The sequence below is a fragment of the Heterodontus francisci genome, chromosome 10 (assembly GCF_036365525.1).
Source record: "Heterodontus francisci isolate sHetFra1 chromosome 10, sHetFra1.hap1, whole genome shotgun sequence".
NCBI classification, from domain to species: Eukaryota; Metazoa; Chordata; class Chondrichthyes; order Heterodontiformes; family Heterodontidae; genus Heterodontus; species Heterodontus francisci.
The window spans coordinates 22,135,941-22,163,590 of record NC_090380.1 but is presented as its reverse complement, the minus strand read 5'-3'; the positions used below and the strand labels follow the sequence as shown (position 1 = coordinate 22,163,590).

Here is a 27,650-nt window from a genome sequence, read left to right as displayed (position 1 = left end):
AATCACTCGAGCATGAAGAACATAAACAAACTCCAGCAAAAAAGCAATTGAACTGCCTAATGAACAGCTGTGTAAACAGACCAGCTTAAGTGCTGTGAAAAAACTCTAGAAAACAAGCAATTGAACTGCCTAGCTTAAGCTGTATAAACAGACAAGCTTAAGTGCTGCAAACAAGATAAACACAGAGCACTGTCAAACACCTGCTCCTATCAATCCAAGCAGCCAGTCTAAACAACAGAGAATTTCTTAAAGGGGAAACAGTGCAGAGTCATAGAACAAGTCTTAAAGCAAGTTTTAAGCAAAAAAACAGCAGGAAGATGGATACCAAATTTCCCAGCATGAACTGGAAGGCCATGGATATCCTATCCAAGTTCCAATTTTTCAAACAGAGAATGTAATTATGTTAAACAGACTGAGTGAATCCAGAAACAGAAAAACAGTTGGAAATAGCAGTTGGAAATGAGGGATTACATAGAATCAATATCTCTAGCTAATCTGAAGAGGACCAGAAGTTCCCGCAAAGATATGGAAAATGCTAGAAGATTAGCTCTGATTAAGAGTGAATTTTAGAATTCACTGCCTGGAATTGATGTCCTACAGGTAACAGCCGCAGGAATCAATAGACCAGTTCATCAGTAGATGCCATAGTAAGGGCAACGAATGCGATTTTTCAGAAGCTGAGCTGTCGGACCAAATAATGGAGCTGGTGATTGTAGCAACACCCATTGAAGCGTTTCAGAAAGACCTCTTGGGGAAAATGAAAGGTCATAGAATTGATGCACTGCTAGAAGATGGCAGGAAATATGAAGCCATTGTAGCTGGACAACAGCATCAGAAAGCACTATGTGCAGCCAACAGTATCTGCACGATAACCAGGTCAAAAAGAGCGAGCAAGCTGTGTGGTAAGTGTGGTTGGACCCACTCACCGTGACGTCGTCCTGTATTTCAAGACCTGTGCAAGGCGTGCAGTGCAAAAGGACACTGGGCCCGCCTATGCAAGAAATCTGGCTCTAAAGATGCAGTCAGAAGTCACAGTAGGGTGAAAACAAACAGAAGACAAGCGCGGCAACAGCAACAAGGAGAGCGCCAGAGATTTGTGTGAACACAAGCTGATACACAAAGTCCACAGCGAAATAAACCTGAGACAAGACTCAGAGAAGAGTGATTCTCAGCCAGATGTTGAACAGGCATTTCACATTGTGAACCTGACACATCATGTTGATGAAGTCAAACGACTGGAATATCCGACCAGTCCAAATCCTGATGGATATGTACCGGAGTCATTGGAAATCAATGATTTTACTGACGAATGAAAAGTTATCTGCATATAATGGGTCACCCATCCCATCCAAGAGGCACCAAGGTACCTGTTATAACATAAGAGACCAAGGGTACCCGCATTGAGTCAGTCCAGGACTTGCAACAAATGAACAGAAATCATAGAAAGTTTAAGGCACAGAAAGAGGCTACGTAGCCCATCGTTTCTGTGCTGACCGAAAAACAATCCACCCATTCTAATCCCACCTTCCAGCATTTGATCTGTTGCCCTGAAGATTACGGCACTTGAGGTGCATATCCAGACTCCTTTTGAATGAGTTGAGGGTTTCAGCCTTTCCGACAGTGAGTTCCAGACCCCCACAACCCTCTGGATGAAAAAGTTTTTCCTCATCTCCCCTCTAATGTTTCTACCAATCACTTTAAATCTATGCCCCCTAGTCACTGACCTCTCTGCTAAGATAAATAGGCCCTTCACTAATTCCAAAATGTTGTACATTTCAATCAGATCCCCCCTCAGCCTTCTCTGTTCCAAGGAGAACAACCCCAGCCTATCCAATCTTTCCTTATAGCTGCATTTTTCCTGTCCTGGCAACATCCTCGTAAATCTCCTCTGTACCCTCGCTCGTGCAATTACATCCTTTCTGTAATGTGATAACCAGAACTGCACACAGTACTCATGTTGTGACCTAACTAACGAGTTATACAGTTCCAGCATAACCTCCCTGTGCTTATATTCTATACCTCGGCTAATAAAGAAAAGTATTCCATATGCTTTTTTAACCACCTTATCGACCTGACCTGCTACCTTAAGGGATCTGTGGACATTCACTCCAAGGTCCCTCACTGCCTCTACACTTCTCAGTATTTTCCCATTAATCGTGTACTACTTTGCCTTGTTTGACATCCCCAAATGCATCACCTCACACTTCTCCGGGTTGAATTCCATTTGCCACTTTTCTGCCCATCTGACCAGACCATCAATATCTTCCTGCAGCCTCCAGCTATCCTCCTCGCTATCTGCCACATGGCCAATCTTTGCGTAGTCTGCAAACTTCCCAATCAAGACCCTACATTTATATCCAAATCGTTAATATATACCACAAAAAGCAGGCGACCCAGTACTGAGCCCTGCGGAACGCAACTGGAAACAGCCCTCCAGTCGCAAAAATACCCGTCAACAATTACCCTTTGTTTCCTACCACTGAGCCATTTCCCTGGATCCCATGGGATTTTATTTTTTTTAACTAGTCTGCCATGTGAGACCTTGTCAAAAGGCTTGCTAAAAACAATGTAGACCACATCAACTGAACTACCTTCATCTATCTTCCTTGTTACATTTTCAAAAAATTTTGATCAAGTTGGTCAGACAAGATCTTCCCTTAACAAATCTATGCTGACTATCCTTGATTAATCCGTGCCTTTCTAAAGTGACAGTTTATCCTGTCACGCAGAATAGATTCCAATAATTTGCCCCCTACTGAGGTTAGATGACTGGCCTGTAATCATTCGATCTATCCCTTGCTCTCTTTTTAAACAGAGGTACAATGTTAGCAGTTCTCCAATCCTGCGGCACTACACCTGTATCCCGTGAGGACTGGAAAATGAGGGTCAGACCTTCTGCTATTTTCTCTCTCGCTTCTTTTAACAGCCTCGGGTACATTTCATCCAGCCCTGGTGGTTTATTAACTTTCAAGAATGCTAATCCCATTAATACTTCCTCTCTCCCTATGTTTATCACATACTTCACACCCCTCTTCCTTAACTACAATACCTGCATTGTCCCCCTCTTTTGTGAAGACAGATGCAAAGTATTCATTAAGAACCATACCAATATCTTCTGCCCCTACACATAGGTTACCTTCTTGGTCTTTTATGGGCCCTCCACTCTCCTTAGTTATCCTGTTACTCTTAACATATTGACAAATGAACCCAGACAGGTTCGATGCCATAGGAGATTTCAAAGGCGATGCCGTACTGCATATCAGAGAGGATGCAATTCTGTAAATCGACCCTCCCAGAAAGTGCAGCGTGCACATACAAGAAAAGCTTAAGCACGAGCTAGATGACATGGAACACAATGGCATCATCTGTCGTGTGTATCATCACACAGCTCAATTACGTGTGTACTAAAGAAGGATGGAGTAATCAGGGTATGTCTAAATCCAAGGTGTCCAAACTTCTCCCTAAAGAGATGCCCCCACAGGACTCCGACAGAGGAATTGAATCCCAAGTTCACAGGAGCCACATTAGATGCTAAAGATGGATATTGGTCGGTACACCGAGCTAAGGAATCTCAGGAAATGACTACCTTCAGAACACCATTTGGAAGATACTGCTTCCAGAGACTACCCGTCGGCTTCTCTGTCAGTCAAGATCTATTTCAGCAACACACGGACAGAATTATAGAAAACTTGCCTGGCTGTATATGCATTGCTGATGACATTGTGGTAATGGGCAAAACCAAGGAAGAGCATGATCGAAATCTTTATTCAGTGATGGCAGTAGCTCATCACAAAGGGCTCGTTTTTAAGAACAAGAAATGCCACGTGAATCTAAGTCTCATCAATTTCTTTGGCTCCATCTATTCCAGTTGCAGAATCCATCCTGACCCAGGAAAAATCAAAGATGTAAGGCATATGCCTACCCCACAAGACAAGGACGACCTCCAGAGATGTCTTGGATTTGTCAGCTTTTCAGCACCATACATTCCAAATTTTTCTATCAAAGCATCATTGCTGAGAGAACTCTTAAAGAAAGAACATACCAAGTGTGTGGCAGGAGGACCATCAGTATATGTTTGAGTGTCTCAAACAAGCACTGTCAGCAGATATCTGTATCCTGCAGTACTATGATCCAAGGAAGAAGACAGTCCTGGAAGTCGACGCCTCACAGAAAGGGCTAGGAGCATGAATCCTACAGGATGGCAAACCAATTGCATTTGGGTCCAAGTGTTTATCCTCAGCACAGTCCAATTACTCAAACATAGAGCATGAAGCTCTTGCTCTGGTGTTAGGGATCACAAGGTTCCACACCGACCTGTTCGGTAAGCAGTTCACTGTGGAAACTGACCACAAACCACTGGAGATGATCTGGTGTAAACCATTGACAAGCGCACCACCTCGACTACAGCGACTCTTAGTGAAAGTACAGGGTTACGACTTCGACATCTGTTTCAAGCCAGGTACCAAAATGGTCACCTCGGATATGCTGAGCAGATTACCAAACACGAGCAACAATGAAGAAGTTTCACTGGATCTACAAGTAGACAGCATGGACATCGAGGTGGAAGATGTGCTCAAAATCGATTCATTGCATTTTGGTCAGCATACATGTGACCAACTACATCAGAAAAAGCCATTGACCCACAACTGAAGGCACTGTGGAGAGTCATCATAGAAGGATGGCCTGACATGGTAAAAGAGGTGCCAGAAACCCTCAGATGCTTTTGGCCATATAGAGATAAATTTGGTCCAAAATCACCACTGATCTATTTTCTGTTAATGGAGACGACTTATCTTCACCTATTATTTCTCCAAATTTCCAATTATCAGAAAGGTAAAAGGCATTTCACGCGCAGTCGTTGCAGACAGATTGAGCACCATATTCAGTGTATTCGGTGCACCTGAAGAAATAATTTCTGACAATGGGCCACAGTATACGGGCAAACCTTTCAGGGACAGCTGCGTTTGCTGACAACAACCACTAGGTGGCGCAGCACATGCACAAATGCAGCCTCATCCACTGAAACGTTAGTGTCTGTGACGTCTCAGGAAGCTGCCAGTAGTAAAGATGGTGATGCTCAATTTATCACAAAAAACAAATTCAATCCAAATCCCCTCAATTGCTGCGATCGCTGCCTCTATCCCACCCCCAAACAGTACCCCGCTCCCTCCTGCAATCACGCTTCTTTTCGCCAATCCCTCACGTGCCTGTCTGCTTGCCACTAACTCCCGGCCTTGCCGTTTCCTTCCCTCAACCACTCGCTCCAGCCCTTGCCACTTCCCCCCCCTCGGCCACTTGCTTCCCATCTTGCCACTTCGGCTGCTTGCTCTCCCCTGGCCACTCGCTGCAGACCTCACCGCTTCCCCCCTCTCAGCTACTCGCTCCCACGTCGCCCCCTCAGCCACTCACTCGCCGCCTTGCCGCTTCGGCAGCTCATTTCCCATTCCACCCCCCTCAACTCCACCGCTTCTTCAGGCAGCGTGACACAGAGCGATCGGCTGAGGGGGGGACGCGAGCGGTGAGGGCAGGGGCGAGTGGCCGAGGGGGGAAGCGGCGAGGTCGGGAACTAGTGGCTGAGGAAATTGAAAGCAGCAAATGAAGCGTGGATGGCAGGAGGGAGCAGGAGAACAGAGGCGGCGATTGTGGCTATTGAGGGGTGAGGATGTCGTAGCATGGTGATGTCATGCACGCATTCATACTGGCAAGCTGGCAAATGATTTCGCGCACTAATGACATGCACGATCGCTCCGCGCATGCTCTACGTTGTCAGGAGTCATTGTGTTCAGGAATGTGTGCACCAATTGGGGCATAAACCATGTGATGACCTCAACACATTACCATAGATCTAATGGTCTTGCTGAGCGAATGGTTCGCACAGTCAAATCACTTATTCTGAAGTGTAGGACAATGAAGTAAGATTTTCGTGTTGCCATGCTCCACCTCAGAGCTACACCTATGGATATGGGCTTACCGTCATCAGCAGAGATCATGTTTGATAGACAAGTGCCGACGACTCTGCCAGGCCATCATCTGTCCAACTTCTCTGAGATGCAGGACACACTGCTCAAAAAACAAAGGAGAATGAAAATGGTGCAGGGGTGGAGCTACCTCAGCTACACCTAAGACAAAAGGTCAGGGTCATACACCCCACAATGAGAACATGGTTACCCGCAGAGGTATTCAAAGTATGCAGTGAGTCTAGGTCCTATGAAACTACAACATTTAGCGGAGCGGTGTTGAGAAGGAACTGAAATCAACTAAGAGAAGTGGGCAATACTTCAATAGCGCACAGCAGACTTGAAAGAACACAATCCGACGATGAGGGTGTGATGGAACAAAAGGACAACAACCAACACATCGACAACATGCCTGCAAACCCAAAACAACCAAGGATGACATCCACATCACCAGAAGGTCGTACCACAGAATTGTCCAACTTATGGTCTAGGGCCAGCCCACAGATCTAAACTGTATCTGGGGCCGTTCCTCATCCTCACCTGGGGTCCGTGACTGGAGCTGGGAAATTTCCCTTTGTTTTCTTCTTGCAGAGCAGTCTTTTTAAAAACATTGCACTGTCAGTTTCACAGCTGACAGCTGCTGAAGCAGAAATGCACTTCCCAACTTCGGACACATTTGGAGTTTTCCGACTTTTTTAAAAGCCCGCTGGAAATCCCTGAACCTGTCCGAAGTTGGGCAAGCACATTTCTGCTTCAGTAGCTGTCAGCTGTGAAACTCAGCACGATATTTTTAAACAAACTGATCGAGCACAGAGCCTCTGTGCCGAGCACTCCCACTCCCACTCCCTGCAACTGTCGGTGGGGGGGGCGGGTAGAGAGAAAGAGAGGGGAGAATAGAGAGATGGCGGGGGGGACAGAGAGAGAGGGAAGAGAGAGGGATGGGGGGACACAGAGATGGGGGGAATAGAGGAGGGGGGGACACGGGATAGACAGAGAGACGGAGACAGAGAGAGAGAAGGGGGCACAGAGAGTGAAAGGAGGGACAGAGAGGAGGGACACAGACAGCGAGGATGACACAGAGAGGGGGGAACACAGGGAGACAGAGAGAGAGATCAAGATCACTCCTGACAGATGGATATCTATCCGAAATGCTCCACATCACTACAAGGAGTGCACAGGCAGACATTGACTACTTGTGCAAGCAAATAAATGGCAGGTATCACACTAAATGAGTGCCCAACAAAGTAAGGAGAAAGTAAATTAATCTCATTTAAAGCTTCTTCACAAAAATGTACATTTGTTGTTGTTTTGATTAATAGTAAGATAACTTTGCAATGTCTTTATCTTTCCGAAATTGTCTCACCGGTCCCCCATGTAAGACAAAAATTGTAATGTGCCCCCCTCCGCACACCCGACGAAAAGATTGGATAACCCTGTTGTACCATAACCAGATGTGGAAGAGTTGTCAAACCACCAAAATGATATATGGACTCTTAAGCTTCTATGCTTGTAAATAACGAATTTTGATATCTAATTTTATGTATTTTTACTTTTATCATACGAGACTTTGTTGTGAAAAGAAAGGGCCTTTAAGATCTCAGTATACTTATGAGCTAAGTACCAGGATGCAGTCATGTGACTGCAAGCCAGAGTCACTCTGCAACTGTAACACCCAGAGTAAGATTCTGTAAATAGTTTACTCTGTACTGTACATAATAGTTTAGCTGTAATAAACCTGTTTGAGACCTTCAGCATAACTGGACTCCACACATCTCCCTTATGTTGCACCAGACAACATAAAGAACTCATTACAGCGACCACCACCCCCCTCTCCCCCCTCACCCCCCTCACTCTTTTCCTTCCTGAAGCTTCGTCATATAAAGGAGATGGTTTTGCAAAGCCACAGATAGTAACAGGCCTTCTCATAGATCCGCGGTCTTCTGTAAGACTAGTTGAGAAGGAGCTTAGCTACAGATCAAAATGTAGACAGTTCTTATTTTTCCAGAATGTTCTGGATCCAGCTAGAGTATTTATATTTCTCCTGTTTCTTGAATTTTTTTTTGTAAACCTTTTGGATACAATTCTGAGCTGTTGCTGTCCAAAGCCTTTTCCCAGTCCACCAGAGCAGCTTGCGTCTTCTGCGCCTTTCCAGCAGCACAGAATAATCTTGCAAGCCAGCAAAGGCCCCAGGAGCTCCCTTTCTGGTCAAGACTTCAGATCACACACCAAGGCCAATTCCTCAGAAATGCTCAGCCATGAGTGGGTAAAATGGAATGCTAGGTAGACCCAGAAACCCTTAAAATTAGGGGATGATCTCATGTGCTAATTGAATAGTGGTGTCTCTGTAGCCCCTGACAATGGGCACAAACCTCCACTATGTCCATCTGTAGGATGGTTTATTCCAAACATAATAAACTCCAGTTAATTTTTTTTAATGAACAGACTCTGGCTCTGTCTGCGACTCTTTCCTTGCAGAACTGTGGGACCACAACATGTGGTCCATGCAGATTCCAAGGTCTCCAGGCCACATCTGTCAGAGAAAGCTATTTTAGGGGAATATGGAACAAAAGCGTTGATTGTATTTGGCAGTTTCTGATCTATTTCCTTACATGATAGAAACAGCAGTTCTAATGGAATTCATTGTAATTGAAGCATTTTGGAATGTTTCTGAGAGACTTAGTCAGGTGCTATATAAATGCAAGTCACTTATACCTTCTCCCTCTTTTATCTCTATATCAACATCACTAAAACAGCTTATCAGGTCATTATCGCATTACTATTTGTGCAATCTTGCTCTGTGCAAATAGACTGCCACTTTTCCGACATTGCAACTGTGACTATACTTTAAAAGTACTTTATTGGCTCTAAAGCACTTTGGGACATCTTAAGATGATGAAAGGCTCTATATAAATGCAAGTCCTTTTTATTTTACTGATAGGATTGCCATTGTAAATTCCTGAGCTTTTCAACTGATGAACAAATAACCCTCTTGACAGTGTATCTCAGACTACAAGTCAGGTTTGTTAGGAAGCAAAATTAAACAGAAGCGAGAGGAATCCACACGTTTTATTAAAGCAGCTGTTACATAAACTATAAAAGTGCAGGATGCCTCATCAGTTCATTGTAGCACTTGAAACAACTTGTGTCCTTTACAAAACATTTTTATATGAGTAAGACAACCTCATGAGTTCTCAGTTGTAGCAGTGCAGCAATGTAGTAAACAGCTTCTATAATACTCTCTCCAACCAGCAGACTCACAGCATGAAGCTCAGTATGAAGGCCAGCAACGAGTGCCTTGGTTAAAAAGCCTGCTGCAACAGCAGTCTCTGGTGGGTCAGAAGCCCCCAAACAATTCACTCTGTCTCCTCACAACTCAGTTAATAAGTATTAATTGTTTCTAATGTCTGAATGAATTTTGCATCTAGTACTTGTTAAACAGTCCACCTAGACAGAGGCATCATCTACCTTTATACATACGTAGGCCATTCAGCCCCCCATAACCCTTAATACCCTTGCCGAACAAAAATCTATCAATCTCAGTTTTGATTTTTTTTCAGCTGACCTCTGCAGCTTCAACAACTTTTTGGAAGGAGGGATTTCATGTGCTTGCGGTGGGCCGAAGGGCCTGTTTCTATGCTGTACGACTCTATGACTCTATTTCCAGATTTCCACTACCCTTTGTGTGAAGTACTTCCCTGAATGGCACCAGATAAAATAGTTCCTCTTTATCTACTCTATCAACTCCTTTAATCATCTTAAAAACCTCAATTATATCACACTTAACCTTCTATACTCAAGGGAACAAGCCTAATTGATGCATTTGTCAGTCTCCATGAAACAAAATCTAGTCAGGAATATTGATTCTTCCCATTAAAAAGAAAATCAAGTTAGAAGAGAATTGCCCTCAAAATGCAGCTTGGCAAAGCCACTTTAAAGTGCCATAAAGGCAACATGCTTTACTAATATATTCAGCAGCTCAATGTTTCAAATAGTTGGGGTCTCTTAAAATATGAAATAAGACTGATCGCCAATCTGTCACAAACTGAACATCAGTGAGCAGGTTATTGGTGAGTATATGCCCCTTTAATAGCACTGTTGACGGTTGACAATAACGTCCAACGCTTTGCTGATGATTGAAAGTAGACTGATGGGGTGGTAATTAGCCGGATTAGATTTTTCCTTGTTTTTGTGGACAGGAAATATCTGGGCAATTTTTCACATTGTCAGGTAGATGCCAGTGTTGTAGGTGCACTGGGACAGCTTGGCTAGTGGCACAGCTCGTTCTGGAGCATAATTCTTCAGTACTACAGCTGGGGTGTTGTCAAGGCTCATCGCCTTTGCTTTACCAGTGCGTTCAGCCATTCCTTGATATCACATGGGATGAATCAAATTGGCTGAAGACTGGCATTTGTGATGCTGGGAACCTCAGGAGGAGACCAAGATGGATCATCTACTTGGCACTTCTGGCTGAAGATGGTTGCAAATTCTTCAGCCTTGTCTTTTGCACTCACGTGCTGGGCTCCTCCATCATTGATGATGGGGATATTTATGGAGCCTCCTCCTCCAGTTGGTTGTTGAATTATCCATCACAGTTCGCGATTGGATGTGGCAGGACTGCAGTGCTTTGATTTGTTCTGTTGGTTGTGGGATCGCTTAGCTCTGTCTATCACTTCCGCTGTTTAGCATGCATCTAGTCCAGTGTTGTAGCTTCATCAGGTTGCCATCTCATTCTTAGGTGCCATATCTTTCCTGCTTTTTGTGGCCAGGACATTGCTGAGCAATTTTCCACATTCTTGGGTAGATGCCACTGTTGTCGCAGTGCTGGAATAGCTTGGCGAGAGGGGCAGCTATATCTGGAGCACAAATCTGGGGTACAGAACGTCCCTCCTCCTTTGGACCTCCTCCACCAGACTTCCAGTGCCTCATCTGAGAACCTGCATGCCCTCTCCCTCAGTCCTTGAGCCATCCTGAAACATGCCACTTTGTGTTAACCAGCCACAGCACTCCACACCTTCTGTAGAAGTGGATGTGAGGAGCCCATGTATGCTGTTGCATAAAAATTGCGTCTAATCATCACTTGATTGCTAAATCTGCAAGTATCTGGTTTAGCGCCTCCAGACAAATTCAAATTAGGTAATCAGCAATTTGGACCAAAATTGCTTGCTAAAACCAGACTTGCAAGCGAGCATGTTTTATTAGCACAGCACCTATTCAGCACCTGTTTTCAACCTTTCACTAAAATAACCCCCATAGTCTTTGCTCTTGCCTTGAAGTTTCCCACCCTAAGCTCTCGTTACCACTATTATTTTCTGTGCAGATATGAACTTTATAATAGGGTATGGTAATTTAATAGGAAAATGTGTTATGGCAGTCATACAGTTCTGAAAATGAGCCACACATAACTGATAATTTTATCACCTTGCATAGTTCTAAAGACCTGTGGGTGGTCAATGAGTATTTTCAGTTGGACAGAGTTGAGAGTTTTGTTCTCTATGAACAGCACTGCGTTTGCTTGATATGCTTTCTAAAAGTTTAAGGTGGAGTGCGATCTTTAATGTGAAACAAAAACAGTAGTTAGGAAAACCACTTCCTTTTCATGTAGTCCATTTCACTCCTCCTTTGAGTGTTGCTGGGAATGTAAGCACAGTTCACCTAATTCAATTTGCAATGTGATGAAAGAATATAATTTTTCTTAGCGGACAATATGCTATTTGAAAATATGCAAAAGGCTTCCTAAACTTTTTCTATGTCAGAAACAGCAATATCGAAAGAAAATTGATGAACGAGCTCAATTAGTGACATTGTAAAATGTAACATCCTTGTTAATTCCATACAGGGTTACACTCTGCAACCAAGGCAAGATTTGAATTGCACTTACAAACATACGAGCATACGAATTAGGAGCAGGAGTAGGTCACTCAACCCCTCGAGCCTGCTGTGCCATTCAATAAGTTCATGGCTGAACTGATTATTCCATATTTCCACCTACCTCCGATAACCTTTCATCCCCTTGCTTATCAAGAATCTGTCTACCTCTGCCTTAAAAATATTCAAAGACTCTGCTTCCACTGCCTTTTGAGGAAGAGAATTCCAAAGACTCACGACCCTCAGATAAAAAATTTCTGCTCATCTCTGTTTTAAATGGGCGACCCCTTATTCTTAAACAGTGACCCCTAGTTTGAGATTCTCCCACAAGAGGAAACATCCTTTCCACATCCACCCTGTCAAGACCTCTCAGGATCTTATATGTTTCAATCAAGTCGCCTCTTACTCTTCTAAATTCCAGCGGATACAAGCCTAGCCTGTCCTCATAAGACATTCATTCCACCCATTCCAGGTATCAGTCTAGTAAGCCTTCTCTGTACTGCCTCCAACGCATTTACATCCTTCCTTAAATAAGGTGACCAATACTGTACACAGTACTCCAGATGTGGTCTCACCATTGCCCTGTTTAGCTGAAGCATTACCTCCCTACTTTTGTATTCAATTCTCCTTGTGATAAAGGATAACATTCTATTAGCTTTCCTAATTACGTGCTGTACCTGCAGACTAACCTTTTGCGATTCATGCACTAGGACACCAAGATCCCACTGCATCTCAGAGCTCTGCAATGTCTCACCATTTCGATAATATGCTGCTTTTTTATTCTTCCTGCCAGAGTGGACAATTTCACACTTTCCCACATTATACTCCATTTGCCATGCCTTTGCCCACTCATTTAACCTATCTACATCCCTTTGTAGCCTCCTTCTGTCATCTTCACAAGTTACATTCCTACCTATCTTTGTGTCATCAGCAAATTTAGCAACCATACTTTCTGTCCCTTCATCTAAGTCATTTATATAAATTGTTAAAAGTTGAGGCCCCAGCACAGATCCCTGTGGCACATGACTCATTACATGTTGCCAACCAGAAAATGACCCATTTATGCCTACTCTCTGTTTCCTGTTAGCTAACTAATCTTCTGTCCATGACAATATATTACCCACTACACCATGAGATTTTATTTTCTGCAATAACCTTATCAAATACCTTCTGGAAATCTAAGTACAATACATCCACCAGTTCCCCTTTATCCACAGCATGTGTAATTCCGTCAAAGAACTCCAATAAATTGGTTAAACGTGATTTCCCTTTCACAGAAGCATGTTGACTCTGCCTGATTACCTTGAATTTTTCTAAATGCCCTGCTATAACATCTTTAATAATAACTTCTAACATTTTCCATAAGACAGATGTTACGCTAACTGGCCTGTAGTTTCCTACTTTCTGTCTCCCTTTTTCAATAAAGGAGTTACATTCGCTATTTTCCAATCTAAAGGAACCTTCCCCGAATCTAGGGAATTTTGGAAAATTAAAACTAACGCATCAACTATCTCACTCGTCACTTCTTTTAACACCCTCGGATGAAGTCCATCAGGACCCGGGGGCTTGTCAGCCCGCAGCTGCAACAATTTGCTCAGTACCACTTCCCTGGTGATTGTAATTTTCTTGCGTTCCTCCCTCCCTTCCATTTCCTGACCTGCAGCTAATACTGGGATGTTACTTGTATCCTCAATAGTGAAGACTGATGCAAAATATCTGTTCAATTCATCTGCCATCTCCTTATTATCCATTGTTAATTCCTGACACTCACTTTTTATGGGACCAACACTCACTTTGTTAACTCTTTTCTTTTTAAATATCTATAGAAACTCTTACTATTTGTCTTTATATTTCGAGCTAGCTTTCTCTCGTACTCTAATTTTACCCTCCTTATCAATCTTTTAGTCCTTTGCTGTTTTTTATATTCTGTCCAATCTTCTGACCTGCTTCCTATATTTGTGCAATTATAGGCTTTTTCTTTAAGTTTGATACTATCTTTAACTGTTTTAATTAACCACGGATGGCAGATCCCACCCTTGGAATTTTTATTTCTTGTTGAAATGTATTTATTCTGTGTATTCTGAAATATCCCTTTAAATGTTTGCCACTGCATCTCTATTGACCTATCCCTTAACCTGATTTGTCGGTTCACTTTAGCTAGCTCTGCTTTCATGCCCTCATAATTGCCCTTATTTAAGTTTAAAATACCTGTCTTGGACCCACTCTTCTCTCCATGAAACTGAATGTAAAATGTAATCATATTATGATCGCTGCTACCTAGGCACGCCTTAACTACGAGATGATTAATTATTCCTATCTCATTGCACAATACCAGGTCCAGTATAGCCTGCTCTCTGGTTGGCTCCAGAACGTATTGTTGCAAGAAATTATCCTGAAAACATTCTATGTACTCCTCATCTCGGCTACCTCTGCCCATCTGATTTTTCCAGTCTATATGTAGGTTAATATCCCACATAATTATCGCTGTACCTTTCTGACAAGCTGCCATTATTTCTTCCTTTTTACCGTCCCACAGTGTGGTTAATGTTAGGTGGCCTGAACACCACTCCCACAAGTGATTTCTTGCCTTTATGATTTCTCATCTCTACCCATTAATTTAACTGAAAGAAATTAGTTGCATTTGTTTTTCTGGGGAGAAGAGCTTCTAAACTTTGCAAATACAAGTGCAAAGGCTTGAAAGATTGGGCTGTTGCTGTTGTAACAGATGAGATTACAGGTATTTGAATAGAGTTGTTTCAAATTATGAATTAATGGAACAGCGTAGATTGAAACATAGGGAAAATAATTTCTCACTGTCTTATTAACTTCTTTAATCATTATAAACACCAAGTTCTTTTATTCGTGCATGGTATTTGGGCATCACTGGCTAGCACAGCATTTATGCCCATCCCTAATTGCCCTTGAGAAGGTGGTGATGAACCGCTGCAGTCCATGTTGGCTAGGTACACCAACTGTGCTGTTAGGCAGGGAGTTTCAGGACTTTAACCCAGCGACAGTGTCGGAATGGCAATATAGTTCCAAGTCAGGGTGGTGTGTGGCTTGGAGAGGAACTTGCAGGTGGTGGTATTCCCATGCATCTGCTGCCCTTGTCCTTCTAGGTGGTAGAGGTCGTGGGTTTGGAAGGTGCTATCTAAGGAGCCTTGGTGCATTGCTGCAGTGCATCTTGTAGATGGTACACACTGCTGCCACTGTGTGTCAGTGGTAGAGGGAGTGAATGTTTGTGAATGAGATGCCAATCAAGCAGGCTGCTTTGTTCTTAATGGTGTCAAGCTTCTTGAATGTTGTTGGAGCTGCACCCAACCATGCCAGTGGAGAGTATTCCATCACTGTCTTGTGCCTTGCAGATGGCGGACAGGCTTTGTGGCGTCAGGAGGTGAGTTACCACAGGATTCCTAGCCTCTGACCTGTTCTTGTAGCCACGGTATTTATATGGCTACTCCAGTTCAGTAACCCCCAGAATCCCCAGAGGAGGATTCAGCGAACATCCCCATTTCTGACCTTATGATTAAAGGAAGGTCATTGATGAAGCAGCTGAAGATGGTTGGGCCTAGGACACTATCCTGAGGAATTCCTGCAGGAATGTCCTGGAGCTGAGATGATCCAATTGAATGGCAGAACAAGCTCGAGGGGCTGAATGGTCCTACTCCCCTGACAGTTGAAACAGTTTCTCTCTATCTAATCCATCAAAACCCTTCATAATTTTAAACACCTCTATTAAATCTTCCCTTAACCTTTATTTAAAAGGTCAATCAAAAAGCCATTCAAATTCATCCTTCAGTTTGTATTCTGTCCCTATGAACCAGTCAAGAATACATTGGGGACCATACACCAGCTGGTGCATATGTGTAATTTGGGGGTGGACAGCTGGTACTTTTCCACCCATTGATTCCCTATCTCTTAACTTGCAAAATCCCCAACCCCTTGTCTGATCACAACCCTTAATCTGGGCCACTCCGGAAGATGAAGGAAAACTTATATTTATATAGCGCCTTTCGTGATCTCAGCACTTTACAGCCAATGAAGTACTTTTGTTGTGTCACTGCTGTTGTAAAGTAGGAAAAGCAGAAGCCAATTTGCACACATCTAGCTCCCACAAACAGCTATATGACAATAACCAGACAATCTGATTTTGATAATGTTGATTATATTGATTGAGGAATAAATATTGGCTAGGGCACCGGGGTTAACTCTCCTACTCTTCTTCAAAATAGTGGCTGTAGGGTCATTTACATCCATCTGATAGGACAGGCACTAGCTCAGTTTAACATCTCATTTGAAAGACTGCCCCTTCGACAGTCAGTACTGCACTGGATTGTCAGTCCTAGTCTCTGGAGTGGGACTTGAACCCACAACCTCTGAGACGAGAGTGCTGTGCACTGAGGGATAAAATGGTATGGTACTGCACTGTAAAATTGATCCCCTCCAAAGGGACGGGTTTGTTTAACTTAAGGAGCTGTTCCAAAAACAACAACTACTGTCATGCTTCATGGAGTAATTGTAGCCACAGGAGGGATAAGTAATTGGAGTATTTTGTCTTTTCTCCACTCAGATTACTATAGAGAAGGACAGTGGATTGGATGTGACTGACCCAAAACATGGAAGAATTGATGTGGACAACACCCCTCACGTTGGGGGCAACACATGGGCTGGAGGAACTGGTCAGTAGAGATAAAGGAATTGGTTTTGAAACAGCACTAGCTAACTTGTACTCTATGGTGGGGGAATGCTCATCATCCAAATTGGCACTTCTGCTGGGCTGCCTTGTCTGCTGGGAAACTTGACCATACGCCGTGGACAATTTTCCATCCCGGGACCAATAAACTTCATGGGATTGGGGACAAGGGTGTTATATGGGTTGAATGTGTGATGTGTGCTCCAGATAGGCAGCACTCTTTGCTGGGAGTACACACTGTGAAATGATCTCCTATAATTTGTCACCATGCCTTGCAGGATGCAGGTGAGTAAATGAGGATTTGGTGCAAGTATGGCCTTCTTGTTTAGAATAGCAGTTTATTACACGGGAATTGTAACCCCTTGTGCACAGTTCCTTTGCCTTGAAGGCACAACATAAATGTCAGTGCCCACCCCATTATACTTTGGGTCAAACATAACAGGTGGAGGCTGCTCCATTTCTCTATATGGCCCCCTGCCACCCCCACACACACCACCCCCCCATCATGTGATTCTCACCTCAGTGTGACTCAAACACCTGCTGCCCAAACAAGTGCCTCACAGTTAACTCTAATTATGTTCACACGCTGGGTGGGAATTGACCTTGAGTTGCAGACTCAGCAGATGTCAAAGACTGAGCCTTGATGTGTTTGGAATCATTAATCTTAAAACATAAGAAGGAGACAATCCTATGAAAACTTCAGTTTTATACTGATTGGCAATTTATTTTCAAGTCAGTGTACATCCTGACTTGCTGAATATAATGAAACATGTCTTCTCATTGCACTGCACTTTAAAGCAGGAACAAATTTGTTTTATTAAACACCAGTTTGTTTCCCGCTAACTTTTTCCATTGGTAATGGTGTTGCTTGTTGTTAAACCAGTAACAGACAGTGAGAGGTGCTTGTGTGAGGCAGTAAGCTCCACATACCCTTGTAATTTATCAACCTGATCCTGCCCAGCACACCACAGCCTCCCAATAATGATTGATGAGGCTTGAAACCAAAAAATACCAAGTGTTTTGGATTTATTTGTATTTTTAACAAGACCTTAGGATTAATATGAATGGTGCCCCAACACAGAAATGCTGAAGTGAATTGAAATGTTTGACAGTGAATGCCGCCAGTACCTGACAGGAGAAGCAATAGGGTATGGTGTCACATTTCTAATGCTGATTTTGCCCATCTGCCGTGCTTTCTCGACAGACCATTCTTACTGACACACATGATTATGGTGCGTCTCAGTGCTGTGTGGTTTTTTGATTAAAACCATTTCTGCACCAGTTAAGAAAGAAGCTAACTGTGTCTCAGGAATTCGAATGTTACGTTCTGACCTCTGAATGCATTCCATGCACTTATTGCTTAATAATCATATTTCCTTCTAAATTGATTATTGAAGGGCCTCCTTCATCTGTTTAACAAAGAGGTGAAGTGGTCACACTGATATCAGTCAAGCAGCTTTTCACAGAGTGTGCCCATTGCCCAGTCTTGTTCAGAGTTGGACTGTTTCCGCACTAATCCAGGACTTCCACGTTCTAACCTGCCGCCTCTGCTGAGTTTTAGCTGATTGGGATCTGGACTCAGAAACCCATTCCTGAGCTCGGAGTCAGCCTGAAGACACAGCAGTTACAATAGACCTATATCATAGAATCATGCAGTGCAGACAGAGGCCATTCAGCCCATTGTTCCTGTGTTGGCTCTTTGAAAGAGCTATTCAATTAGAGCCACTCCTGCTTTTTCCCCAGAGCCCTGCAATTTTTTCTTTTCCTTGCCACGTAAATATCCAGCTCCATTTTAAAAGTTATTGAATTTGCTACCACCACCCTTTAGGCAATGCATTCCAGATCATCATAACTCGACAAGTAAAAAGATTTCTCCTCATCTACAGCACGCCTGGCTTTTTTGTCAATTATTTTAAATCTCTGTCCTCTGGTTACTGACCTTACTGCTAGTTGGAAGCAGTTTCTCATTACTTTTCTGCAGGAAAAGTTTTTCTGAAACTCTCATCATGAAACACCATCTGTGTTTTCCACTTTGTGGAACTCTATTTGGTCATGTTACTAGTTTCTAAAGAAATAAAAAAAAAAGCTGATCAAAAAGAAAACAATAATGGGGACTGGGGACTGCAGTGAGTTACCCGAGCCTTTCACCTTTGGAATCTGGCTTCAAATCATTCTAAGACTTGTTACGACCAGGTGAGAAAGAGGTCTAGGGGTCCCTTTCAACCTTCACCTGGTCTTATTGTAACAGGGTTTAATTTAAAACACACCGTGTTTTCAGCTCCCCCTTGGTGAATCCTTTTTCACCGCTTTTCAATTATAAGGCAAAGAAACCAGCACAAACAGGCTTTCTTAGGTTTAAAGAAGAAAGATTGAAATTTATTAAACTTAAACTCCAATTCGGTTGATGCCTACGGATACACGACATGCCCATGCTAGCATGCATACGATACACACGTGCAAATAGAGACAGAAAAGAGCAGAAGAAAAAATAAAGTGAAAAGTTTGAGGCAATATCTGAAGAGTGTTTGTTACGGTTCTTCGAGCTCACTATAGAGTCCTTGATTGTAGGTAGTTCTTGCCTTTCGTTGGGGCCCAGTATTCTTCTTAAACCTTGTTCGCTGTAGGAGACTTTTCTCTCTTGGGGTTCATGTGTCTTCAGTGGATTCAGAGGCTTGTGAGAAAGAGATGGGAGCTGACAGGAGAGATCTTCTCAGTCCAGGAGCAAACAGACACGCTCAGTTCAAACTGTTTGTACAATTCAGGAAGAAACCCAGGTTGCCAAGCAGGTTAGTCATGTCACTAACTGGTCTGATCATGTCTTCGATTGTTTCACCTTAGCTGTCTCTGGAATGCTCTTCTTACACACAATACCTGGTAGTCAAGGTCCATTGTGGGTTGAATGTGTCAGGGAATGGTCCTTCGTCCTTCCAAACACTGTCTGTTCATATGCAAATGTCTTTTCCAGCCACGGCTGATCTGTTTAACAAGTCCTTTCTTCAATCAGTGTTCATGACAAAATTAATGTGCCTCATTCTTGGCAGTTGGGGGCCTAGCATGACAGACTGATGGATGAAAGACTTGTCCCTCAGTCAGCTGAAACACTCTAACTTAAATAGGCGCATAAAGTTGAAGAGTAAAGGAAACATCAATTAGCACACAGTCAAAGGTTGGCCACAGTGCAAGTGTTGTTTGTCCTAATATAGAAAGGACATTTAAGCCATAGTGAGTGTCCAGTGTAGATTCACCAGCCAGTTATGAGGAATGAGAAACTAGTTATGAGGAGATGCTTGAGATATTGGCACCATTTCCACTGAAGCAAAGAGGACATTTAAGGCGGCACAGATTTGGGTCTGCCATAGATCCCTACTAAGATTCAGTAGCGACTGTTATTTCCTTAAGCCGACTGAACGTCTTATGGTTATGGGAGCTGTCTTGCACTCCCCTATATCTTCTTCCCCTTTACACAGAGGGTTGTCACAAAACAGCAACAGATGTATGGAACAGCAAAGTTCAAAAATAGAAGTAACCTATGTGCTGTTTGTTAACTGTGAAAAACTTTGATCTGCTTTTGTAATGCACTTTCTCTCTCCTGTCCCACCAAGCCTCAAGCCAGGCCCTGCCGATTTTGGTCCTGTGGTAACAGTGTGCTGGCACTGGAAAGTTCACTTTGAAAGGCAACCAAATTTTGCGACGCTATAAAAAATAAACGTGAATCATGCAAACAGAATTTTAGTAACTGAAGAGGGTGAAAAAGCGAAGAGCCCTCTGTTAATCCAAGAAAGCTGGATCAGTAACTTTGTGACATGTGAGAAAACAAATAATGGATTCCATGTGACTGAAACCTTTTTTGGACCAAGAACCCGCAGCAAAAGCTTGGGTGAAGTAAAGAGAATTCTTCCTCCCCGCTTGCATCTAGGCTCCCACTGTTGCATTCTCCAATACCTTCTGCATGAGTGATGGAGGAAAGAATTTGCAGGCAGCTTATTTGCCACATACTTCACTCCAGCCTCAGCTCGATGAATTAGCTTCTTTTAAACTGCTGATGAAGTATTCCTGCTCTGTGTAGTGTTGTTGATGCCACTCACCTTTCATAAGAAGAAATACTGTGCCTTGGGGCCAGATACTTGCCCGTGTTGCTGGAGGAGCTCACACTATGGCCGAGATTTCAGGGGCCCCCCTGAAGCAGGGAAGGAGGCGGAAGGGGGCACGGAGTATCGCGACAGGTGGCGGAGGGGCAGCGAGCGGAGGGCCCGTCGTCAAGCAATCTTCCTGGGGGCGGGATAGGCCGACAACGGCCTTCCCGCCCAGAGGCCCATTGAGGCCCTTATGTGGTCTATTAATGGCCAAAGGGCCTGGTCCCACCGCGGCTGTGCTCTTACCAGGGGTAAATGGGTTGCCGCATTTCCTGCATTACAAGTGACTATACTGAAAAAAATACTTCATTGGTTGTGAAGAGCTTTTGGAGTTCTTTACTTCTTTACCAAACTTACTTTGGTGTTGCTCAGACTGCTTTCTCATCCCAGATTTCATACAATAGATCAGTTGTCAAAAGATTCACAGAGATTTTTACAGTTTTGTCGCTTTTCAAGCAACATGGCTGTTATGGTTGATTTATCTGACACATCTTTAAAATGAAACTGTACCTTGCCGCAGTTCTGACAGGTAAATTAAGACTTTTACATCTATCCATCAACCTGGTCGGTCTGTGCTGGACGTTTTCTAAAGAAATCCAAAGCAAATCCTACGCTCCATAGCCCTCTGTCTCTCCATAGTCCTGTATCAATCCCAACCTAATCCGACTGTCCCACTCTCTTCTCGTACGCCTCTGTCAATTGTTACGACCAGGTGAGAAAGGTGGCTAGGAGTCCCTTTTAGCCTTCACCCGGTCTTACTGTAACAGGGTTTTGTTTTAAACACACTGTTTTGAGCTCCCCCTTGTTGAATCCTGGTTCACCGCTTTCCAATTATAAAACAAAGAAATGAATACAAACAGGCTTTCTTAGGTTTAAAGAAGAAAAGTGAAATTTATTAAAACTTAAGCTCTCATTCGGTTAACGCCTACGGATACACGTCACGCCCCACGCTAGCATGCATACACGATACGCACATGCAAATAGAGACAGAAAAGAGCAGAAGAAAAATAAAGTAGAGAGGTCTGAGGCAATTTCAGAAGAGGGGTTTTTGTTACTGTGCTTTGAGCTCGCTGTAGTCCTTGCTTGTAAGTAGATCTTGCTTTTCGTTGGGGCCCGGTATCTTTTTAAACCTTGTTCACTGTAGGAGACTTTTCTCTCTTGTGGTTCATGTGTATTCAATGGATTCCAAAGCTGGTGAGAAAGAGATGGGAGCAGACAGGAGAGAGATGTTCTCAGTCCAGGAGCAAAGAATTTTCAGTGTTTTAAAACTCAGTGGCAAGTTCTAATTCAAAAACCTCCAACGGCCAAGTTAGTCATGTGACTATACTGGTCTGACCATGCCTGTTTGTGTATTCGGCCATCTTAGCAGTTAACCTGGAATGCTAGCTTCTGCACCTTCAACCACTGGTAATCAAAAGTCCATTGTGAAATAAATTGGAGCAAAGAGTGGCGCCTTTGTCCTTTCCAAGTACTGTCTGTTACTATGCAAGTGTCTTTCCAGTCAAATGTCTTTCCAGTCAAGGGTCTGGTGTTTTTTTTTGAACAAGTTCTTTCTTTACTCCAGTAACAGTTTAAAAACCAATGTGTCTCATTCTTGGCAGGTGGGGGCCTGCATGACACGATCCCAGACTAATCCCACTGTCCCACTCTCTCACCATAGCCATGTAGCAATCCCAACCTGATACCACTGTCCAACTCTCTCCCCACAGCCTTATATCAATCCAAAGCTAACCCTACTGTTCCACTCTCTTCATAGCCCTGTATCAATCCAACACTAATCCCATTGTCCCACTCTTTTCCCTAGCCGTGTATCAGTATACTTCCCCCTTCCTCCCCAGAACCATTATCTGCCACTGCTTGACATATTTATCTAATTTTCTCTTTAAAAAAATAATGGTCTCTGCCTGTGGCTCCAACAAACCTCTGTATAATGAAATTTATCCTCATTCCCTCAGGGATGATTTTAAATTGCTGATGCCTCCTCACTGACTTCCCAACCAGAGGAAATAGGTTCTCCCTTTTCACTCCATCAAACCTCTTTACAACTCTAATAAATCTCCTCTTAGCTGAGATGCCAGGACAAGTTTTGCTGAAGGTGCATTGCCTATTAGGCTTGTCTTTCCCATTGCATGTTCTTTAATTCATTGTGAGAGGACAGGATTCAGTTTCATAGCTTTGATTTCCCTCAATTTTCCACCTATTTTCTTCCTGCCCATTTTGGCTTTTCCACCTCCCCTAACCCTTCTCTCTTCCCCACTCCCCATCCCCCTCAGATCTCCCTCTTCTCCTACCCCCTCTTCCCCTACCCCCTCTTCCCCACCCCTTCCCCCACCTCCCTGTCTACCTACCTCCCCCCCCCCCCCCACCCACCTCCAACCTCCCCCCCTCCACCACAGACCCCCCACCTTTCCACCCCCCACCTCCACCACAGCTCCCGCTCCCACTACCCCCGGCCCCTCTATTCTCTCCATCCCCTTCCCCTCTACGTCCTTCCCTGACTACCCCACCCCCTCTCCTTTACCCCCTTACCCTCTACCTGCCCCCTAAATCCTTTCCCTGCATTCACTCCCTTTCTTTGTCTTTCCCCCTTCTACCCACATCCCCTCTACACCTTCCCCTTCTCCACCTCCCACTGTGCACTCTCACCTTTCCCTTCCCCCCAAACTCTCACCCTCTAAAGCTTCCCCCTCTGCACCCTCCTTTTCCCTCCACCTCTACACCCTCCCCACCTCCTCTACCCTCTCCACCTAACCCTCCCCCCCCCCCATTCCCTCCCCTGTAACATCTCCCCTTTCCCTCCTCCCCTACACCATCCCTATCCCCCTCTACCTTTCCATCTAACCTTTCCCCCTCTACCCTGTCCACCTTCCCTCTCAGCCCTCTCCCTCTCCACCCTCTCCTTCCTTCCACAGCTCTAAGATCTCCCCTCCCCTCAACCCCTAACCTTCCTCTCTTTCTCTCCCCTCCACCCTCAATCCTTCCCTCCCCCTCTTCCCTCCCCTGCTCCTCCACTTTCCCCATCCGGTCCTCCCTTCTCTCATACCCTGCTCCCCTCTCATCTCTTCTCCACTTTCCCCACCCTAACCTCTCTGTTTACCCCCCTACTGCATGTCCTTCCTCCTGTTCCTCTTTCTTGTTCTTCCTCCTACCCCTTTCCTCAATCCATCTCCCTCTGTTCATTCTCTTCTCCCCACTTCCCCTCTCGATTCCCATCCCACCTCTGCCCACCCCTCCTCCTTCCCAGCACCATCCCACTCACTTCTAGCTCCTCACTTTCTTTTACCCTTCTCTTCCTTTTCCTCTTCCTCCCCCTCCTCCTCTTTCTCCCTCCCCTCCTCCTCTTCCACCCCTCCTCTTCCACCCCTCCTCTTCCTCCCCTCCTCTTCCTCCCCTCCTCTTCCTCCCCTTCCTCCCCTCCCCTTCCTCCCCTCCCCTTCCTCCCCTTCCTCCCCTCCCCTTCCTCCCCTCCCCTTCCTCCCCTCCCCTTCCTCCCCTCCCCTTCCTCCCCTCCCCTTCCTCCCCTCCCCTTCCTCCCCTCCCCTTCCTCCCCTCCCCTTCCTCCCCTCCCCTTCCTCCCCTCCCCTTCCTCCTCTTCCTCCCCTCCCCCTCCTCCTCTTCCTCCCCTCCCCCTCCTCCCCTTCCTCCCCTCCCCTTCCTCCTCTTCCTCCCCTCCCCCTCCTCCTCTTCCTCCCCTCCCCTTCCTCCTCTTCCTCCCCTCCCCCTCCTCCTCTTCCTCCCCTCCCCCTCCTCCTCTTCCTCCCTTCCCCCTCCTCCTATTCCTCCTCTTCCTCCGACCCATGGCTGGTTACAGTTCCAAAGCCTCCCTGTAATAGCCAGTACTCAATTGACCATTCGTCATGTAGCATACAAGAGGTAAATGGGGTATTCCGTGGTGCACCTTCTGGCCAAAGTTTTCCCCTGGAACTCACTTTGGTCGACTTTGGCGGTCAGAATCAAATCTCCGAGAATTTATTTTCTCTGAATTGGCCTAGGGTTTCTGAATTTTTTTTTGCCCCTCGGAGGAGATGCTATTTCTGATGATCTCCGCCCACCATGATTCCGCATTGTAACACAGTTGAATGGGAGACTCGATGAACCAGCTGGTCTTTTTCTGTCTACGTTATTTTGTACGTTTTGTATGACCATGGTCAATGAGTGTCATAGAAGCTGGAGTAGACGATTGAGCTCTTTGAGCCTGTTCCACAGGGAATTTGATTACAGAGGTATCAGAGCCAAGTCCAATCCAATCCTCGCCCAACATCCATCCAAGCACAGCTTGCTGGAGAGAAACAGGAGCCTTGGCTGAATTTCACCAATTATTGGTGAGGAGGCCAATTATTGCATCTTCATCGCCAACCACGGCAGCATAATGCAGGGACCTGGCTTGCATGGCTCAGCTCTTCACGCCCTGAGCTGGATCGCAAGCATCCACACTTGTGCTTTTATAATCAATGTCTGTTTTTCCCAGGTGGAAGAGATACTGCTGGACTGGGTGGGAAAGGTGGTCCCTATCGTTTGGATGCTGGGCACAAGGTGTACCAGGTGTCTCAGGCTGAAAAGGATGCAGTGCCAGAAGAAGTGAAAAGAGCTGCAAGAGCGATGGCTGAAAAAGCATTCAAAGAGAGGTGAGCTTACCACCATAACTGCACCCTGTGTTCTTTTTATTCTTTCATCTGCAGAACATGAAGGTGATTAACACCGAGGTCAATGAAAGCACATCTCCAGCCTACCAACAGTGTAATTTCAAGAAAAGACATCCTGTTGAGTAGACCGTCTCGCATTAGGCCACATCAACAGCGCTGTTTCCATTTCCTTTCAGCACCATTGTGAGTGAACAGGGGGAGGAGGGAAAAAGAAGGTGGTGAACAGAAAGAGGAGAGGAGGGAAAAAGGAGGCAGAGACGAATGGGGAAGAGAAGGTGAAGGGTAATGGAGGGAAGAGGAGGAATTTTGTGAGGTACTTATGAGTTCTGTAGCAACAGCTCAGCTTTCCATGTCCCTTCTTAATAAAATGTAGAGAAGATGTTTCTGATTGTGGGGGTAGACAAAACTAGGGGCCATAAATATGAGATGGTCACTAATAAATCCAGAAGGTAATTCAGGAGAAATATCTTTACCCAGAGAGTGGTACAAATATGGAACTCGCTACCACATTGAAGCGAGTAGCATAGACGCTTGTAAGGGGAAACTAGGTAAACACATAGATGATGTAAGGAGGGAGGAGGCTCATGTGGAGCATAAATACCAATATGGACTGTTGGACTGATTGGCTACCTTCTGTGTTGTAAATTCTATGTAATATGTAATAACTGTCTATTTTCACAAACACCTTTTTATTTCAAATTCATTTCAGTTCTTCCACATTCTTGCACAACTCTTTGGACTAAGAGCCAGATAAAGGATGGCACCCATGCTCCTAGACCTCTTTTTCCCCTTTGCTATTCTTGAGTTGGTTGCTTGGAGGCCCAGTCTGCTGTGACTCACTCTAGTTCTCCCACCCTATGGAAAACACTAGCCATCAGAGCTCACTCCTAAACCCCATGCTGATGGGACCAACATTGGGATGTTGCCATACAGAGAGTCCCAGAAAGAAGCACTTACATATTGTCTCACCTTGCCCTATGAAGGAGCTCCTTTTAATCCTGTTCTATATGAAGAAAGAAAGAAAAAAAGAAAGGAAGAACTTTCATTTATATAGCATAATAATATAAAACAAAATACTGCAGATGCTGGAAATCTGAAATAAAAACAAAGTGCTAGCAATACTCAGCAGGTCTGGCAGCATCTGTGGAGAGAGAAGCAGAGTTAATGTTTCAGGTCTGTGACCTTTCATCAGAACTTTTCATTTACATAGCTCTTTTACACAACCTCAAGGCGTCCCAAAATACTTTATAGCCAATTAAGTACTTTTAAAGTGTAGCCATTGTTGTAAACATGGCAATTTACGCACAGCAAGGTCCCACAAACAGCAATGTGATAATGGCCCGGCTTATTTTTTAATGATGTCAGTTGAGGGATAAACATGGACCAGTACACAGATGATGAAAACTCTGCTGCCCTTCTCCAAAATAGTGTCATGGGGATCTTTCATGTCCACCTGAGAAGGCAGAGGTGGCCTCAGTTTAATTGTCTCATCCGAAATTTAGCACATCAGACAGTGCAGCACTCCCTCAGTACTACACTGGAGTGTCAGCTTAAGTTTTGTGCTCAAGTCTCTGGAGCTGGACTTGAACCCACAACCTTCTGACTCTGGCAAGAGTGCTACCAACTGAGCCACAGCTAACACCGCAAAATGAAGAATTATGGAACAACCTTCAAACATTTCAGAAATTCCACTGTTAGTCACAGGATGGGGAACAGGTCAAAGTTACCTTTTGGCACAACGTTAAAGAAGAGATAGATTACTGTCCATTTCCTTTTTCAACCCACACCCTGCCCCCGCCTGGCTCCCCTGCACCACCCCACCCCGCACCCCCCGTTAAGTATTACACTTGCAGTTCCTGCCACCAATGCTTTCACTCAGCAGGATTGAGTGATAAATCAGCAATTTGTAAGCAAAGTTCCAGCTAGGAATTTGAACAGTTATAGCACTGAGACTTTGGCCTAGTAAATTACTAGAGGGGTAATGATGGAATTGCTCCTAATACGTTTTCTTCCTTCTTAGAGCAGAGAAGGTTAAGGAGAAATTTAATAGAGGCATCCATAATTATGAGGGGTTTTGGTAGAGTAAGTAAGGAGAAGCTGATTCCACTGGCAGGAGGATTGGTAAATAGAGGATACAGATATAAGATAATTGGCAAAAAAAAGAATACAGGGGGGGAATTGAGAATTTCTTTTATGCAGCGAGTTGTTGTGATCTGGAAAGTGTGGTGGAAACAGCTTCAGTAGTAATGTTCAAAAGGGAGTTGTATATATATATTTGAAGAGGAAAAATTTACAGGGTTTGGGGAAAGGGCAGGGCAGTGGGACTGATTGGATTGCTCTACCGTACGGCTGACACAGA

At 44.4% G+C, this 27,650-nt stretch overlaps 1 protein-coding gene across 2 annotated transcripts in view; it reads left to right on the top strand.

The window, feature by feature from the left end:
* vwa8 (von Willebrand factor A domain containing 8) overlaps nt 1-27,650 on the top strand; it is a 402,749-nt gene that overhangs the window by 329,592 nt on the left and 45,507 nt on the right. For both annotated transcript variants that reach the window (XM_068040239.1, XM_068040240.1), the window contains 2 exons: nt 16,393-16,501; nt 25,117-25,273. In XM_068040239.1, the coding sequence (XP_067896340.1) occupies nt 16,393-16,501; nt 25,117-25,273 (266 nt within the window). The remainder of the gene's footprint in view (nt 1-16,392; nt 16,502-25,116; nt 25,274-27,650) is intronic.